The sequence below is a fragment of the Gossypium hirsutum genome, chromosome D05 (assembly GCF_007990345.1).
Source record: "Gossypium hirsutum isolate 1008001.06 chromosome D05, Gossypium_hirsutum_v2.1, whole genome shotgun sequence".
NCBI lineage: Eukaryota > Viridiplantae > Streptophyta > Magnoliopsida > Malvales > Malvaceae > Gossypium > Gossypium hirsutum.
In genome coordinates, this window is record NC_053441.1 from 34,619,763 (window position 1) to 34,640,511 (window position 20,749).

At 32.4% G+C, this 20,749-nt stretch overlaps 1 protein-coding gene across 1 annotated transcript; it reads right to left on the reverse strand.

The window, feature by feature from the left end:
* Positions 1 to 1,828: 1,828 nt before the first annotated feature.
* LOC121217370 (uncharacterized) lies at positions 1,829 to 2,373 on the reverse strand. The gene has a single exon (XM_041092901.1). The coding sequence runs from the start codon at positions 2,309 to 2,311 to the stop codon at positions 2,069 to 2,071; it is 243 nt and encodes an 80-aa protein (XP_040948835.1). The 5' UTR covers positions 2,312 to 2,373; the 3' UTR covers positions 1,829 to 2,068.
* Positions 2,374 to 20,749: the final 18,376 nt, after the last annotated feature.

Here is a 20,749-nt window from a genome sequence, read left to right on the forward strand (position 1 = left end):
CCTTTCTTTAAAATATAATATCAGCCTTCTCATAACATACACCCTCTATAACAATATTTCATTATAACAATCGAGTTTGTTATAAAATCGATATTTTTATGATATATTTCATAAGATTTTCATGTGTAATAGTAACAATTATATTGTAAATAAACTATCCACAAACTCTTGTAATAAATTTCAGTAATTAGTTTTATTCCTAAGTGAAATAAAAATAATAAATTTTAATTAATATAATATTTTAATAAAATGTTTAAATTTTATATAAAAATGTATTAGTAATATTTAATTAAATAAAAATAAATTTTAATAAATGAAATTATATTTGTAAATTTTATTAAAGATACCATCTAAATATCACTAAATCTAAAAAAAAAAATTCCAATATAACTTAAATCTCAAATACTATTATTTTGATAAACAAATAGGATTAATATGGAGAGGAATAATTGTATAACGATCTTAATAATGATTTAAATATAGATTGTGATAAAAATATTTGTGTTTTCCACTTTGATATTAAAGTTTTCTAAATCATTTATTAATATATGTTTCAAAATACGTTTTTTAATTTACTTCAACATCGATCAACATTATCGAGTTCAAGGTATACATAGCAAACCTAGATTTCCGTAACAAAGATTACTTTTTCAAGCTATTCTGACCTAAGAACCAGCTGGCTATGATCATAGAGAACATCTACAGTTACTGAATCTTACCACATTATTCAAATTCCCCTACAAAACCCTTTGGCCTGAATCGTATGTGAGAGTGAAAATCCATGCTTTGCGATAACATTGTCTTCTCATGACCCACTGAGTTTAGGCTCCACAAATGTAAGAATATACGGCCTATGTTCCAAACAACTCTAGATCTCCAGCTCAACAATCTCAGCCATTTCCTCATACCCATATTATCGTCTTGTTGAGTTCCATGGTGATCACATGCCTCCTTATCTGGTATCGCATTACCCCCCCCCGCCGCCACTCCTCTCCTTGAATATCCCTCCATTTAACTATGTTAATAGTCGGTGAAACTGAAGGTTGCTACATCTCAGGCATGTCTGACATCTCCATGACTCTATCAACTCCAAAACCTATGTAATTCTCCATATTTAGAGTTCTCATCAACAGAGATAACCTTATGGTGGCCAGGGTCTAATTTGGAAATGACCTAGGGTTAAAAACCACATCAATATCTTGGACTTTGCAATGGTCACCAACATCTTCCATTGGAATATCAATATCTTGAAAGAAAAAGTTACTCCCAAACACCTCAACTCTTTTATATATTTTTATCACTAAAAAGGTAAATTTTGACACATATTTTTACCGCTAAAAATCAAACGAGTAATACTGGTAACGGGTCAAAAGAATTTTTAACCAAGGCTGTGTTAGTCAAAGTTAACTTTAAAAACAATTATACACTCGTAAACACCATCATTATAAAAGAATCATTATTTCGGAGGATAAACTGTGAAGTGAATGGCAACAACTGTATTGAAAACACTTTGGGTTAAAATGTCCCTATACTTCTCCAATTCTTAAACTTGATTTTGAAATAAAAAATTGAACAACATGAACAACACCTGATTTTTATAATAAAAATTATTGTAATTAACCTGTTTAAACAATTCAACCTGACTTCACAGAATTAAATTCCTAATTTAAAGTTTTTTCTTGATTAAATTCCTTGAAAAATACAAGCACTATAAATTAAATTTCCTACTTTGAAATTTTCGAAAAATACAATCACTATAGACATATTTTAACCAACACTATGTAATCCTAAAGTGTTAACCCCCCACGCCATGATAAACACCAAATCATTCTTTTCAACTCAGATTAATTACTTTGAATCATTGGTACATCAACAAAACACACCATACCAGCACTGGTGTATACATTTATTTAAAAAAGAAAGTAAGAAAAACAGCATCTTTGTGTTATTACATGTAGGAGCATACGTGTGTGTATATATCTATTACATCTTACTATATAAGACATGTAAAAGGAGATAGCAGTAGGTTGGTAGGTAGGGAAGGGTAGCTAAATGAAGCAAGGTAGGCCTAGGCTGTGCCAGTAACGCCCAAGTCTTGGTTGTCATCGTTGTTGGGAGAGGGAAAGCCAAAGATAGGGCCACCTTCGCCAGTAGGATCTTTCACCTTGTCCTCCAGCCTATCAACCTGAATGCCACCCTCATCCTCCTTGGACCTCAGCTCCGTTTTGCTCTTATTCTCTCCTCCTTGTACTGATTCATATATCGTTGCCGTCTTCGACTCCTTGGGCAATGCTCCTTGTGCCCCTGACATTGTTTATTTACCTTTTACTTTCTCTTCTTCTTCTTCCACGACTACTACATATTAGCCACCCACAGAAGTAGTGTGTATATATATGGGTCAAGTCCACAAATCGCAGCCAGGCCAAGTGGCTTTAGACCCCACGGACATGCCAGACAAGAGTCTGCCAAATAATGCTTCTACGTGTTGGTCATGCAATACTGTTACTTGGCAGCTTCTATGATAAACCACCAAATCCACTATTCCTAAATCATTACAAGCTTATGCCACTACTTATATATTATTTCTACTTCTAATACTCCACAATCTAACCTTATTGCTTATATTTGGTTGAAGAGATTTGGGTGTAAAGATACGGTTTAGAAGAATTAAGTCCCAAAGGTTTGATAAAAGGCAGCAGCCTAGGGCAACTGCCAACTACATTAATTCTTTATGGAGTTTGTCATTGTTATATTTTCCTCATTTTACTGATATAATTTTAAAACAAGACAGAAATAATAAATAAGGTATTAGTGAAATTTTTAGAATTTATAAGAAGAATTAAGAAAGTAATAAGCGTCTTATAGAAAATATATTGTAATGTAGAAAATATTAATCCATACTAAGTTGCCAAATAAAATATAGCCTACTAAATAAATTGTGAAATAAAATGCAGTGCTATCATGTTATGCTGGAACGTAGGTCTATTTTAATGAACTCCATAGTTCTGGCATACTTAAAAAGGTTCTCAATTTTGTTAATGTAAATCAGTTAAAGCAAATCCAAGTGTCGAGGATCAAATTCAATTTTATTTTTGGTAGGCAATTGGATCTGTTTGCATGTTGATGGTATAGTTAGAATTGAAGTTGGTTTTGTTGTAGTCGGGAATAGTGCGTGACTGGAATGGAGGGTGGATTTATTGCTACAACAAATATTTGGGGAGTTGTTTCGTATTTGATTCTAAATTATGGAGAATCTTAGATGGTTTGACATTTTTACTAGATCGAAATTACGATAATGTGATAATTCAAACTGATCGTCTCGAGGCAATTAAGGTCAATTAGGATAGTTCCTCAAGTGACTCCAATTCTATTTTGGTGAGGAGAATTCATCAGCTTTTGACAAAAGTAGGCATTAGAGCCTATGACATATCTTCAATGAGGATAATGATGATGCTGCCGGTCTAACTAAAATGATCCAAAATAGGAGGAAAGGACTATTGTTTGAGGACTGAATTAATTTTATATAATTAAATTGTTTTATTTTCTTTCAAAAAAAATCATACTATTTAATTTAATTGAGTTGAGTGAATCCCTGTTCCCAACCCTTTTCCAGTTTAGAGGAAGAAAAAATGACATTAATATATAAATAAATTTCTTTTAGAATATAAATATAATCACCATTATAAATAAAATAGGTTTTAGTAACTATAATTAAAATCAATCACTACAAAATATATATAACAGATTGATAACCTGAAATTGATATTCGAAACATAGATCAATGCAGGTGAAACTCGAAACTACACTCTCAAAGTTTATCAAGATCTCCACAGAAATAGATTATCACTAGCTTTAGCAAGAAATAGATAGCAAGTGTGATTTATTTCATGATGCTTTTAGCTTTTGGGTTTTGGGTTTTCATTTGTAAGTAAAAGAATGATTTGGAGTCGATTCTTGATGGTTGATTTGCATGCAATGGGTGATGTTGATCATGAATTGTCATGAACTTGGCTATGGGCGACAAGGTCACAAAGTAGGCTCACTATCCATTAAACCTGGCAATTGTCAATAGCCCAACAACAAAAAAAATCCCCATTTCAATTTTCAACCACTACCATTTTTCTCTCCTATTTCAATTTCATTCTAAACGTGCAATTATGATCGTAGGGATAGAGTTCAATTCTTTATGCGGAAAGTTATAAAAAATAAAAAATATTAAAATTATACATTAACTTGGTTATAATTTGTAATTTTATATAGCGACTTTAGTTTGGTGTATTTGTATTCATCAAATTTTAATTTTGATTCAATTTTCATATTTCATTAACTCGTTCTCTACTTGATGTAATTTTCCGTTAAATCAAATTTAAATCATTAACATAACATTTTATTACATTAAAAATCAAATAAATAAATTTAAATTATTTTCACCTAGATTTTAAAAAATAAACACATTTGGAAAGACAATTTCTTATTTCCCAAAAAGATTTGTCTTCATTAATATAGAGGGAGATAATTTAAATTTATTTGTTTTTTAACCTAATAAAATATTATATCAATAATTTACACACGACTTAATTGAAAAATAGAGCCATAACGAGATTAATGAAATGTAAAAATTAAATTAAAATTAAAATTAATGTATAATATTACAAATTTTATAAAAATTCATGTATAATTTTAATATTTATCCCTATACTATAAATAAATGTTCTAATAATTAAGTTGCAAAACATGTTATTTAGAATTTGGTGATCATGTATATTATTTAAAATTTTGTTGATAATACATTTTTCTTCAACCCTATTATTATATGGTGACTATGGATTTAATACATGCCTTCTTTTATTTGTCATAATATTAGCTCTTCCAACATAATATTTTTTTATCTCTCGTATTTACTTTAAAGTTTATAATTTTTCCTTAAGGTTTGAATCATTATTATTATTTATTAAAAGTGTAATATGACTTACCACTATACATAACACTTATCAATTTTTTAATATAATCTTTAATAAAATTCAATTATGCCTTACATCCAAAGAAACGGTCTATAATCCATCTTTTCGGCAATCTTCTACACAAATTATTCACTTCAAAACTATAAATTTAAGGCCTAATTAGGTTCATATATCTAAAATTTCTGGTATGAGTATGAGATGAACCTCCAAATAGCCATTCTTGTTCCATATATATACAATGTATTTGAACTTCCCTACATAATTTTGCAGTTTACTTTGAAATCCAAACGCAACATCAAAGTCCACTCTCACGCAAAAGAAAAAAAAATCCATTGTGAGTTATTGAATTAGAAAAAAGAAAAAGTAGAATTATCAAAATGTTGATCAACCATTAATTTAAGTTAAAAATTTAACATTCCTCCAATATATCATATAGTAAAAAAGATTTAAAAAAAAAACACATTTGATTTGATTATAATGTAAATAGCTAGTTGACTTCCTATTTGTAATGATAGTGTTAAAATATTATAAATTAAAATGAGAATAAAAAAAATTGTGAAATGATGAAAAGTGGTAAAGGGCAAATGGAAAGGGAGAAGTGAACAGGGGACAGGGCTCCATTCCCCCACAGCACAAAAAAGACACAACTTCCTATTTAGGGTAAAATCCAAGGCACACACAATTACATATCGTACAAGTTGCCCACTTCTTCCCTCCCCCCACCACCACCCACACTTGTCATTCCTTTTATTTTGTTTTTCTTTTTTAATTATAATTATGGAAATTATCTGGTATTTTAGACTCTATAAAGGGAATCAAAATATTTATAAATGTTTTATAAAAGTATAGTAAAATATTAAAAAAATTATACTAACCCTTATAATTAATATAGATTATTATTTTATATATTAAAAATTATCTCATATTTTTAAACTACATTTACAAAAATAAAAGAAAATTGACAAATAAGATATATATAATAATTTTTAACTTATTTACAAAACTAAGAATCTCCACTATTAATAGATTCGATAATAATCCTCATACTTTCATTTTCTTCTTTTCTAATCTTTATAATTGCTTCTTTACGTGGACAAGAAAAACTTTTCCCACAGTTGATGGAAGGTGGGATGGAATCATTGATCATCACCCTCACTCTCCCTCACCTTGGAGACAAAAACCCCACGTATCTTCCACTACTAAATAGAAATCTCCGAGCACTTAATTATTGTTTTTCATTAATATTCTCTTTTTTATACTTTTTATGTCCATTTTATTGTTTGTGTTGAAAGTGTATGATTATCCTTTTAAGAATATAATTCCTAATATTTAAACTTATATTTTCTTTTTGAGAATGTAATATATTTTATTACTGCATATAAACACTTACAAAGTAAGAATAAAAGTTTGTAACTTGTAAAAGTTATATTTATGAGTGAACAATATTCAAGTTTATTAAACTATTAGTAAGTTTACGTTTGGGTTAATATATATTTTGCTTGCTGAACTTGTCCAAAAGTACCTAGTTGGTATCTAAATTTTTTTTCACCTAGTTGATACAAGAACTTGTATTCTGTTACCTAGATTGGCACCTCTGCACTAACATCATTAGTTTGTGCTGACGTGACACTCATGGACAATCTGATGATGACATGTGGAAACCTCAAAGCATGGCACGTGGCAGGCATAAAATTAAAAATCTTAAATATATATATAAATTAAGAAAACTATAAATTCTTTCACATCAAGAATGAACCTGGACAAATGGTTTTTCAGATACACATGAATCTGGACATATATATCAAGATTCATTCTAGATGTATTTTTTAGTAAGTTTGTATATTTTTAACTGTCGAAACCATTTTTATTTTGAAAAACGGGGTCGACTTTTAAAGCGAAAATGGAGTCGCCACCAAGCTTTTTTCGAGGTGTGATCGGGTCACCTTGAGATTAATCATTTTAATAAAACATTTTGATTTATTAAAATAATAATTTTAGTCTACAAAATTTGAGAGAACGGGCTCGGGAGTCGGTTAAGCACGAGGAAGGATTAACACCCTCATAACGCCCAAATATTGGTACCTAATTGATTAATTAACGTCCTAATATCGAAAATTTGAAAAGATTTTAAAATACGATCCTCTTTAAAAACCTGAATAAATCGAATTTGATGTTAAGACCTCCTTGTCCCGAAGTAATAAGATGTCACATCCAGTAAGTTAGGATACGGTATTTTAACCCTCGAAACTAAGCTTGTCTCATGCATTAAAGTTTAAAAAGGATATCCGGTTATTTGGATAAAAAAAATTGAAACCCAGTAAGTTAGGGAACGATTTTCTCAAAGCTCCAAAGTATCGAATATTGCCTTATTTTAAAAGTTTTCTTTTTTAAAATTAGGGAAAATTGACGCAATATTAAAACGATGCGTAAAAACTTTCATAAAAAAAAGGCAATATGAAAATACAAATGAAAAATTTATAAAACACATAATGACAATTATTTAAATACTAGCATCAATAATCAAAGACCAATAAATTTAAAACAAAGAGTATAAAAAAAATATAAGGCAAAATAAAATGTAAACAAATTTAAAAATAATGAATTTGAAAATGAATAATAAGGGAAAAAGAAATTTGAAATCAACAATATACAAATCAATAAATAAATTATATATATAAAAAGGTAGGTAATATATGTATAAGTTTGGAATAAATAATATATAAAAAATGAAAATAGGTAATATATAAAGTAATAATATATAAATGAGTTTAAAAATAAATATTGTGTAATAAGGAATTTAGAACAAGTTATACACAAAACATCTTAAAAATAAATGGTATATAAAATAGATAGTATAAAAAAAATTGCAATTGATAATATATGGAAAAAAATTAAAGCAAATAATCAAACAATTTAAAATGAGTGATTTATAACACGAGTTTAAAAAAAAAACAACATGCGTGACATAATATTAAAAACAAATAAAGTATATAATTAATGGAAGAAAATAAAAGAATGACAAGAATGGTTAAATGAATGAACAATATGTAAATAAGAAAGTTGATGGATAAATAAACGAATAAAAGTAAAAGAATAATTAATGACTAAACAATTAAATGGATAAATAAAAAAGGTTAAAAAAACGCTTAAGTCAGCCTAACTCTCACAATATGAAGATTTAACGAAGTTCCTCCATCAAAATCCAACTCAAATGAAAGCAACTTAAAAAGAAACGAAGATGAACGAAGAACAAAATAAGAACAAGCCACAGGAAATAAGAATGCAAAAGAGGGAGAAATTTGAGTGAATGTTCTTAAGAATTATTATTGCTCCAAACTCAAGTGTTTTACAATGAAGGGAAAGGCCTCTATTTATAGTTGAGCCTCCCCAAATCCAACGGTACAGATCAATTACATCAACGGCTAAGATTAAAGGGTATCTACAAATTAAATCTCTAAGATTACAAAATCATATCTTCTAAGATTGCATATATTTGAAGATTATGTTTCCATATGCATCAAGCTTGTAGATGGACCTTCAACCTTTTCAAGTAATGGGCCATTCCAATCGGGCCAAATGATACAATTTTGGACTGGACTTGGACTTTGTTTTATTATTTGGGGTTTTTTTTTGTGAGCCCGGGCTAAATTAGCCTATCACAGCTGCCCCTCTTTGCTCATTGTCGTGTAACGAGAATGGAGCAAAGACTATAAAAGGGTCAATTTTGCTTGGTCTTGCCGGGTTCTGACTTCTTTGAGTTCTCGTCTTATTCAAGTAGTCTTATCCCATCCCACTACATCTTCAAGGGCATAGGAATTAGTGCTTCTATATGCTCCAATGTGATTTCAGGGGTAAGAGATTTCTAGCTTTGATCTTCTCCGCTAGAACTTCAAGGAGGTAGGAATTGGTAATTTCAACCTGCTCCACTACAACTTCAGAGAGATAAGGCTGGTGGCTTAAATCTGCTTCCTTACTACCTTAGAAAGACAAGACTCGCCGTCTTTGATCTGCTCCACTACTGCTTAGGGAGACAGGATATACAATATTCAACCTACTTCACTACTGCTCAGGGAGATAGGACTGGTGGCTTAAATCCGCTTCCTATTATCTCGGGAATATAAGATTCACCGTCTTCGATCTGCTCCACTACTGCTTAGGGAGACAGGATCTACAATCTTCAACCTACTCTACTGCTGCTCAGGGAGATAGGACTGTGACTTAAATCTGCTTCCCTACTACCTTGGGAAGATAAGATTCGCTATCTTTGATTTTCTTCAGTACTGCTTAGGGAGACAAGATCTACAATTTTCAACCTACTCCACTGCAAACTCAGGGAGGCAGGGCTGGTGTTTTTGACCTGCTTCACTACTAGTACAGGAAGACAAGATCTGTTGTTTTCAGTCTGCTCCGCTGCAAACTCAGGGAGGCAAGGTTGGTGTCTTCGATCTACTTTGCTGCCAATATAGGAAGACAAGATCTGCTATCTTCAGCTTGCTCCACTACAAACTCAGGGAGGCAAGGCTGGTGTTTTCAATCTGCTTCGCTGCCAATACAAGAAGACAAGATCTGCTATCGTTAGTCTGCCCGCTGCAACTTTAGGGAGATAAGACTTGTCATGGAGATTTAATCTGACCTACTTTAACTTCAGAGGTATAGGATTCATCATTTTAATTCGCTCCACTGCAACTTCAGGGTAGAGGTGCTCATGGGTCGGGCCGGGCTCGGAAAAAAAATTTCGGCCCGAGTCCCGGGCCCGGGCTGGGAAAAAATTCATAAACCCGGGCTCGGCCCGGCCCGTTTTTTAAATAAATACCAAAAATTTATTTTAAAAATTAAAACAAAAACAAAAAAATTTTATTTTAAAAATATTTTAAAATTAAAAGTATTTTTAAAATATTTTTAAAATATTTTTAAAATTAAAAAAATTTAAAAAAAGTATTTTAAAAGTATTTTAAAATTTAAAAAAATAAAAAAATAAAAAAATTATTGTATTCGGGCCGGGCCGGGCCGGGCCGGGCCCGGGCCAAAAAAGTGGTGCCCGAGGCCCAGTCCGTTTTTTAATCGGGCCTCATTTTTTTGCCCAAGCCCATATTTCGGGCATATATTTTTACCCAAACCCTCCAATATTTCGGGCGGGCCGTCGGGCCGGGCCGGGCCGCCCGGCCCATGAGTACCTCTACTTCAGGGAGATAGGATTAGTAGCTTCAATCTGCTCCACTGTAACTTCAGGGAGATAAGATTGGTATTTTCAACCTACTCCATTAAAACTTCAGGGAGATAAGGTTTGATGTGATCTGCTCTACTGCAACTTCAGAGAGATAAGATATTATGATTTATAGCTTTGATCTATTCCACTGCAATATTCAAGGAAACGAGATTTACTATCTTCAGTCTGTTCCACTGTAACTTCAGAGAGATAAGACTTCACTTCAATCCGCTCCACTGCAACTTCAGGGAGATAGAATTATTGGCTTTAATCTGTTCCACTGCAACTTCAGGGAGATAAGATTCGCCATCTTTAGTTTGCCTCACTGTAACTTCAGGGGGATAAGACTTGCTTTCTTCAGTTTGCTTCACTGCAACTTCAGGAAGATAAGACTTGTAACTTTAATCCGCTCCACTGCAACTTTAGGGAGATAGGATTATTGGCTTTAATCTGTTCCACTGCAACTTCAAGGAGATAAGATTTGCCATTTTTAGCTTGCCCCACTGCAACTTCAGGGGAATAAGACTTGCTTTCTTCAGTCTGCTCCACTGCAATTTTAGGGAGATAAGACTTGTAACTTTAATCTGCTCCACTGTAACCTAAGAGAGATAGGATTTGTGGTTTCATCGATTTGTTCTTTGGGGAACACGACCTGTAGAATCCATTTCATGGGCCTATTTATGCCTATTGATTAGGATGTTATGGTCGGAATGAATCAAAATTTCCTAACTAGATGTGTATGCATAAATGCAAAATGTCATGAAAATGATATCTTAATGTTTGAGTTGTTATTGCTCGTTGTTCATTAAGGCACTATCACCGACACCTCAGAACGCCATCTTGTTTGGCGGGTATTTCCACAGAAACACTCTTATTTTACTTAATTAGATTGTCCCTACTGTAATCTCCAAGGTTCAATCCACTGTAATCTTCAAGGTTCAATCCACTGTAATCTTCAAGGTTTAGTCCACTGTATTTTTGGGACATAAAATTTGTACCATTTTTCTCCCACTGTAGCTCAGGAGTATAAGATCTGGTTCTTTCTTTATCCTCTCCTACTACAATTTAAGGATACAGGATGTGAATCTCCTACACCATTCCCAGGGTGTCATACCAAATGTTTACGCACAATTGTAGAATTTCCTTCTCCAAGAAAAAACATCTTCCTATTACTTGGTGATCATTGCTTACTTGTTCATTGAAGCTTTATCACCAACACGATATCTTGTTGTTTTGTTCAATCAATACTTTTGACAACAAAATCCAAAGAGATAGTCTTAATTTAGACTTTTCATTCTCAGATATTTCAACCTTTAAACTTGGTGAGTTCTAAACAATAGTCCTGTTTCAAGTTCCTGTATTATTTAGAAACTTCTAGAGTAATATGCAAAACTTCATTTGAGAAAGTATTATTAGTCCATTAATCATTATTTCAATATAAAATGCTTAAAAAAGATCATAACAATGGACAAGAAGGAAATTAATTAGGAGCATAGCTCGGAACAATTAAATTAATCAAAGATAGCCAAGGCAATAAAAAGAAATTGATTGGGGCGTATCTTGAAAAGAATAAGGTAATCAAAGATAGCAAATTAAAAAATGGGTAAGATGGAAAACTAGGTGCCCCAGATATCGCAGCCTGAGCTTCTCTGTACGAATTTCTTGACGATCATTTGGAGCTTAATATGTGTTTAGGGGATCTGGAGTACTTTGTCAATGCCTTAAGATGTAGCATACTTCCTCATTGTTAATTCAGGCATAACAAGACTACCACATGCCCCACTTTCAATCAAAATTTGAGTTGCCTTTTTCAGGTTTTCAACTCAAAACCCTTTTGGTCTCAAAACACCCTTTGCGAGTTTTCGCCTTGGCCTCTCCTATTTTTTTTAATTTTTTAAATTTTTGATTTTTTTCTTATTTTTTCTCAAGGCGCCCTTTGCGGGTTTTCACCTTGGCCTTTCCCCTTTCAGGTAAAATACTTACTGACTGAATCTGAATTCACCGGATTGGGCAAGTCTTTGGCATCCATCTCGGTCAATATTAATGCTCTCCAGAACATGCATTCTTTACAACATAAGGTCCTTCCTAATCTGGCATCCACTTTCCTTTAAAATCTTTCCTTTTTAAACATCAAGTCCCCATCGTGGAATTCTCTAGGATGAACCTCTTTATCGTAAGCTCGCATCATCTGACCGTGACGGATAACTGTTAACCATTTTTTCTTTGATTGGGTTCAACATTCCATAAACCAATGGGCTAGGTGTTGCCCCGGTAAAGATCCTGAACGACGTTTGATGAGCATAGAGGGTAAATGGTAACTTCTTTATGCCAATTTTTACAAGTCCCAGTCATCTTTCCCACGATCCTTGTTTTATTTTTTCTTTTTTGGCTGCCTATGGCGTTTGATCTTTGAACAAACTAAAAACTTTTGACATTGTTCTTTTTGGCATTCTTTATCGGTGCATGATCTTTTTTTTTTGAAATTGGAATTTAATGACTTCGACCTTGTAACATTGGAATATGAAGCTATTTTCACCCTCTTAGTGAAGTAATCGAAGACCATAAAGATGAATCGATATTGGCTAAAAGCTTTTGACGAGATTGGCCCCATCACATCCATGCCCCACATATGGAAAATTTGTGAAGAAATGGAGGAGGAACATAGGTTTTATCTTTCTCAAATTGGTATTTACGACATAACTGATGTAATCCCCTTCCATGGTGGATCAGTAGTACTGAAACCTCGTGATTAACTTGGCTATCGTAAAACCACTTATGGACCTTTTAGCCTTAACAACATCCATAGGTCTTAGTAAGCCAGACATATCTTGAATATGATCGTGTGAAAACATCTTTCAATTCTTGGCATAATTTAATGACGTTTCACTTTGTTTCGATGGTAGGACAAGCTCCAATCTCTTTCTCTTCTCCTAGGCTCACTGTCCACTGACTTTTGTAAGGTAGGATTTATTTTTTCATCTTGTTCTACCATCCTTAACAAATAAAGAGATAGGTTACAATCTCAGTCATATTCAAAGTCCTGAGATCCCCCTAGACACATATCTTACTCAAAAGGAGATTCTGAGTCAGTAGCAACATCGCTCATGTCGTTGAGATCTGAAGACCTATAGTAGGTACAAAGGCGGATTCCAAAGAATAAATAAATCTAAGGACAATTATTTGTATGAATGATGAGTAAAATAATATTTAAAAGAGAGTCCAAAGAACAAAAGAGTTTATAAATGAAAAGAATGAAAGAATGTTTGCTCAAAAAGATGCATTTTATTGAAATAAAGATTTTGGACACAAGTCTATTTCACAAAAAGATTCTTATTGCCTCTAGGCTTTAAAGTAACAAGTGTGTTTTGAATATTACTCTAGATTATCTCTAAAAATACAGGGATCTCTTCTACAGTCCTATTGTTCAAAAAACTCCAAAGTATGCAAGGGCTTAGAATCTTTATTCCCCGGTTCCCTCTTCAGATACATTGTTAATGTTCAGATTCTCTGATATTCCCTCTGGGCTTTTGACTTCTTCAAGGAGTCGCAACTTTCTTGCTTCCGACTTCAATTATCGCATTTACTGCCTCATCAAAGTGATTACGTTCTGATGAAACGTCAAACTTTGCAATTCCCATTTTAATGAACCTTTCGACCAACTTTTTAAACGTAGTGCAGTTTTCGATTGAGTGACCCGTTATTCCCACGTGGTACTCGCATTGGGCATTATCATTATACCATTTTGGGAACGGAGGTTGCACGGGTTCTGAGTAGGACGGAGACACCACTTGCATATCAAAAAGATTCTGATACAACTTATATGTCATCGGGATCGGTGTAAACTAGAGCCTTTCTATATTTTGCCTCGAGTTGGATTCCTGCATTGAAGAGCCTTGATAGCTTGTGGTTACGGTCCTGGGCTGACGTACAGTGACTGATTTGGAATGCCTAGTGCTCAGGTTATTCACTTCATTTTCCCTGTTTCTCGGGGTTGATCTTTTGGTGCTTTCTCCTGCGTCTATCTTCCCACTTCTTATCGTGTTTTTTATTATCTCGCCAGGCATTACCATATCTAAAAAGCTCATAGTAGCGCTTCCCAACATGTGATTGATGAATGAGGCTTTCAGAGTATTGATGAAAAGCATCGTCATTTCTTTCTCCAAAAGTGGTGGCTAGACTTGTGTTGCTACCTTTCTCCATCTTTGGGCATATTACCTGAAGCTCTCACTTTGCTTCTTTTCCATATTCTGTAAAGTAATTTTATCGGGTGTCATGTTTGTTACATGATTATACTGTTTCATAAAAGCTTGTGCTAAGTCTTTCTATGAATTGATTTTAGTACGACTCAATTGGTTGTACCATTTTGCTGTTGACCCGATCAAACTGTCTTGGAAGCAATGTATTAATACCTGGTCATTATTAACATATCCTGTTATCCTTCGACAGAATATCGTGATGTGAGCTTCAGGACAACTAGTCCCGTTGTACTTTTCAAACTCTGGAGTTTTGAACTTTGGGGGCAGTACTAGATCTAGGACTAGGCTCAAGTCCTTAGCGCCAACCCCGCAATGGTAGTCAGCATTTTCCATTGCTTTAAATTTCTCTTCCAGCCATCTACATCGGTTCTTAAGTTGTTTCGGTAGATCTACGTTTGCCTTTTCTATTTTTGCCACCTCATTGAGATCAGGGACAACATGATTAGTTGGATTATTCCCCGAATTAGAAACTGAGCGTCTCAGGTAGTTTATTGGTACAGAGGTACAAGCCTGATATTGTTGAGGCCTGATCGTAACAAATGGTTCTCGTGGGTACACCTTGGGTTGTGTCTAAGCATTTATGGGGGTGAAACCTAGAGGTTCGTCATTTTCATCTCCAAAATTGACCATAGGGCTTTTCCCTTTTTCTAGCCCCCCGGTTAACAATTGGGTCAATTGATCCATCATATTCTTTTGGGACTTTAACATCTGGTCTCTCATATCTTGCTGAATTTTGGTCAATTGCTCCTGCATTTGCATTTGCAACTAGTCTTGCATTTCTCTTTGAATATGTTCTAACCTTTCCAATCTTTGATGCTTAATCGATAAACTTTTTTTCAGTTCCTAGGTTAACTGAAATAATTTTACCTAATTAGGGTCATTTTGTGAAAATCTAATGCATATGATGCAATGTAATGCAAATGCATGGAATGAATGCAAAAAGAAATAGACGAATTGATTCTGAATTTAATTCCGTTATAACAACTTTTCTAGAAAAAATTTTCTTTACATAAAACGGATTACATATGCGGCTCTGCCCTCATATTCTAGGCGAAGACATCGATCTTTTTCTTCATATCCAGATGCTAGGATCAAATCTTGCGAATTTTCCAAAATCTGTCTCTTCTATCTCCTTTTGTTTGATCTGAGCCACGACCCATTGCTCACCCCGCGATACTCTTTAGTTTCTTTGAGACGTGACAGCTCTTGAATAATCTTTGTCGCTTTGAATCCTCAGGTAGCGAAGCATAGTCGTATATTCCTCCACGAATTCCAGCCTTCTCTCATTGTGTTTAATCATACCATATTTGGGCAGTCGCATTATATTCCACTTATCAAGAAATTCATTTTCCATGACAAGCTTTTCTATTTAAGAATCAAATTTGAATCAACACCTCTTTTCTATGATGAAAATGCAAAGCAATTATAAACAAAACAAAATACGTCAGTATAGCAGAAATAAACAACATAATAGAACACCTATCTGGGTGACCACTAGGGTTTCGCGCAGTTTTACCTAGGGTAGGTTCTTAGGGCTCTCTATATGCGGTTCGATTCTAAGGCAAGGGTACTTGAACCAGAAGATTCCTCGATCCTCACCCATTATAGGCTCATATGGATCGAGTTCAATTCAGGGGAATACATTTCCCTATGGCTGCACGGAGATGAAAATCTCACGAAGACATAGGTACAAATGTATCCCGGAAGCGGTCCACTATCCTGCACGGAGGTGAAAACCTCACGAAGGAGTAGCTTCTCATTCCCACTTAAAAGGGTGTGACCAACGGTCAAGCAATGTGTGGAGATACAAAAATTTAAAATACAAAACATGATGAAAGCTATAACTCAAAACAGATGAAATGCAATGAGAGGATCATATGTTAAAAACCAAAATTTCAACTTTCGACAAAAAAGACAAAAATTAATCAATTTACGGCTTGACTCTCTTATGGTCCCCAGTGGAGTCGCCAAGCTGTCAAAACCATTTTTATTTTGAAAAACGGGGTCGACTTTTAAAACGAAAATGGAGTCGCCACCAATCTTTTTTCGAGGTGTGATCGGGTCACCTTGAGATTAATCATTTTAATAAAACATTTTGATTTATTAAAAAAATAATTTTGGTCTACAAAATTTGAGAGAACGGGCTCGAGAGTTGGTTACGCACAAGGTGTGATTGGTTACGCACTCTCGTAACGCCCAAAAATTGGTACCTAATTGATCAATTAACGTCCTAATGTCGAAAATTTGAAAAGATTTTAAAATATGATCCTCTTTAAAAACCTGAATAAATCGAATTTGATGTTAAGACCTCCTTGTGCCGAAGTAATAAGATGTCACATTCAGTAAGTTAGGATATGACATTTTAACCCTCGAAACTAAGCTTGTCTCATGCATTAAAGTGTAAAAAGAATATTCGGTTATTTGGATCAAAAAAATCGAAACCCAGTAAGTTAGGGCACGATTTTCTCAAAGCTCCAAAGTACCAAATATTGCCTTATTTTTAAAAGTTTTCTTTTTTAAAATTAGGGAAAATTGACGCAATATTAAAATGATTCGTAAAAACTTTGATAAAAAACGGCAATATGAAAATACAAATAAACAATTTATAAAACACATAATGGCAATTATTTAAATACTAGCATCAATAATCAAAGAACAATGAATTTAAAACAAAGAGTATAAAAAAATATAAGGCAAAATAAAATGTAAACAAATTTAAAAATAATAAATTTGAAAATGAATAATAAGGGGAAAAGAAATTTGAAATCAACAATATACAAATCAATAAATAAATTATATATATAAAAAGGTAGGTAATATATGTATAAGTTTGGAATAAATAATATATAAAAAATGAAAATAGGTAATATATAAAGTAATAATATATAAATGAGTTTAAAGATAAATATTGTGTAATAAGGAATTTAGAACAAGTTATACACAAAACATCTTAAAAATAAATGGTATATAAAATAGATAGTATAAAAAAATTGCAATTGATAATATATGGAAAAAAAATTAAAGCAAATAATCAAATAATTTAAAATGGATGATTTATAACATGAGTTTTTAAAAAATAAACAACATGCGTGACATAATATTAAAAACAAATAAAATATATAATTAATGGAAAAAAATAAAAGAATGATAAGAATGGTTAAATGAATGAACAATATGTAAATAAGAAAGTTGATGGATAAATAAACGAATAAAAGTAAAAGAATAATTAATGATTAAACAATTAAATGGATAAATAAAAAAGGTTAAAAAAACGCTTAAGTCAGCCTAACTCTCACAATATGAAGATTTAACTAAGTTCCTCCATCAAAATCCAACTCAAATAAAAGCAACTTAAAAAGAAATGAAGATGAACGAAGAACAAAATAAGAACAAGCCACAGAAAATAAGAATGCAAAAGAGGGAGAAATTTGAGTGAATGCTCTTAAGAATTATTATTGCTCCAAACTCAAGTGTTTTACAATGAAGGGAAAGGCTTCTATTTATAGTTGAGTCTCCCCAAATCCAACGGTACAGATCAATTACATCAACGGCTAAGATTAAAGGGTATCTACAAATTAAATCTCTAAGATTACAAAATCATATCTTCTAAGATTGCATGTCATATCTAAGATTTATAAAATATTAAATTTTTATAAAATATTATTTTTTAAGTTATTATTATTTGAAAAATATATAAAATATATAATTATAAATTTATAAAATATAAAATATAAAATATATATAATTAAAATATATAAAAAAAGCCTACAATATTTTGAAACATATATAAAATTTTACAATATATAATATATATAAATAAAAAATTATAAATTTATACAAATATATAAAAGAACTAAAAAGCACATTTGCAATGAATCTAGACAAACTATTGTCTAAATGCATTTGAATTTGGACAACCTTCTGTCTAGGTTCATTTTTATGTAAAAGTTTTTTATATTTTTATTAATTTATATATTTTAAAATTTTATATATTTTAAATTTAAAAATAATATCATGATATTTTAAAAAAAATTTAAAAACATATAAACTTACTAAAAATGCATCTGGAATGAAACTAAACAAATGAGTTTCTAGATTCTAATGTATTTGGACAATTATTTGTCTAGATTCATTCTTAATGTGAAAAATAAACTATACTTTTTTTTATTAATTTATATATTTTTAATGTAATGCCCCAAAATTTTTGTTTTTGAATTGTTAAATTATGTAAAAGTGAGTTAATTTGGTTCAGTGGTAAGACTTCAGCTTACCTAGAGGTCCCGTGTTTGAATCCTGTGCATGCAAAGCGAAAATATTTTTGCTAACTCCTTGTGCCACCTAGTTGGTCAAAGTTGGGTTGAATTTCAATTCTGGGGAAAATCTGATAAGGATAACTAACTAGATTTAGTGGGGGATATGAGTAGTTTTTTCTAAAAATAATTTTTTGAAAATTATTTCCAACAAAATCTCTCAATTGTCGTCCAACTTTTCCACTACAACTATACTCTCAATTTTCTGTTTTTTTTCCTTTTTGACGTTTTCCCCCTCATATATTTCTGTTTTTTTTCCCCATTTTTTTCATTCTTTGTTCCACCTTCCTCTGTTGCCGTTTCTTTATTTTTTGTTGCTGAACGTGTATGATTAAGGTGCTTCGGTTAGTATGGTACTCTTTTTGTCAGTAGTTTTTGTTTGCTCTTAAATGACATTGTTTGTTCTCTTTTTATGTGGAAGTTATGGGAACTGTGTGTGGATTTGAGAGTTTTGATCTAATTGATTGTTTTTGATATTCTATTAGGTGAAGATTGTGAGATATGTGGTTTACCTCTGGTGAATTAAGGGTTTTTAAGACTATTGTTTTGTTAGGTAAATGATCAAATACTTTTATTAATGGGTGATTCATTTTGTTAAGGCCTAACATTTAGTGGTTTCGGTCGAATTGGTGACTTGGAATTAGTATAACCTTGATAATTAGTTCATTCTGAATGTCGTTTTTAGGTGCCAGGATTACTGCTATTATGTCGGCATAAAAAAACGACTAGGTGTATGTGACTTGAATTCGTAAAAATAGTGAATGACGCGAAGTCGAAAAACCCACTATCGACGCCACACGGTTGTATGTCAGGCCGTCTGGGCCCATTTTCAGTAAAACTTAGCTAGGGCCGTGTTTGATGTGCGATTTGAGGTTAGCCACTTTGTAGAGTTTGTTATGTGATATGTATGATATAAATATATATGAAATCTGATATTCTATTTCTATATGTGTAACTTCTGAAAGCATGTTTGCATGTTTTAATATGTAAAGCATATATGATCTGTGTGTATTTGGATATCTAGTTAGTGATTGCATGTGCATTGGGTTGGGATTATGACGTGACGGAGGAAGTGATGGTAGTTTAATGATCTGCCTTGTCTGGTGGTTTTAACCACATATCTGTTCTGGTGGCTTGACCACACTTATCTGATTCTAACGGATTACCGTACTATTTCTGGCAATTTAACTACGCTATTTTGAAAAGTGACATACGCTCACTTATAGGTGTGTGGGGTTGGATGGGTATTTATTACCCTAATTGGTGTGTAGGGATGGATGAAGATGGTGTGTAGAGGATGAGTGTAGGATCTATATCTGTTCTGTATTAAGTATTGTATTGCATGATATGCCATGCTATCCGTATTTGATTTGATAATTCTGTTGCATTGCGTCATATGTCATACTGTGTATTCTGTTCAGTATCTGACTTCTGTGTGAATTGTACTATCTGTTATGCTTTTATAGGCTGAGTTACACACTGAGCTTTGCAATCTCACCCAAATTTTTTGATCTCTCAAGTAATCAGTAAACTTAGGAGTGGGCGGTGCACGCGAGCTCGAATTGTCCTTCTGGTTAATCAACAAGATGATTTATGTTTTTAAACGATTCTGTACTTTTTGGACTATGTAACTATTTGGGACTTTGCTTTTCGTTTTTAGGTTGTTTTTGCTGGATTTAGTAATTATTATTTTAAAACTGCAAAGTTAAATGTTTACTACAAATTAAGTCACGATTTTCAAAACTTAATAACTTAGAACTTTTCACTACAAAATAAACTAATCACTTAAGTGTTTTTCTGTAATGAAATAAATAGTTTTAACAAGTATTTTCCTAAAAATTGGAAAGTGATTTACCAAAGTTAACATTTTCAAAACATACGTTTTTTTAATTCAAAATCTGGGTTTAAAACAAGTTTATGTAATTCCTCAATATTCGACCATAACGTTTAGGTCTGGTGTGGGGTGTTACATTGAAAGATTTTTTTATTTTTAATATATATCCACCACATGTCATA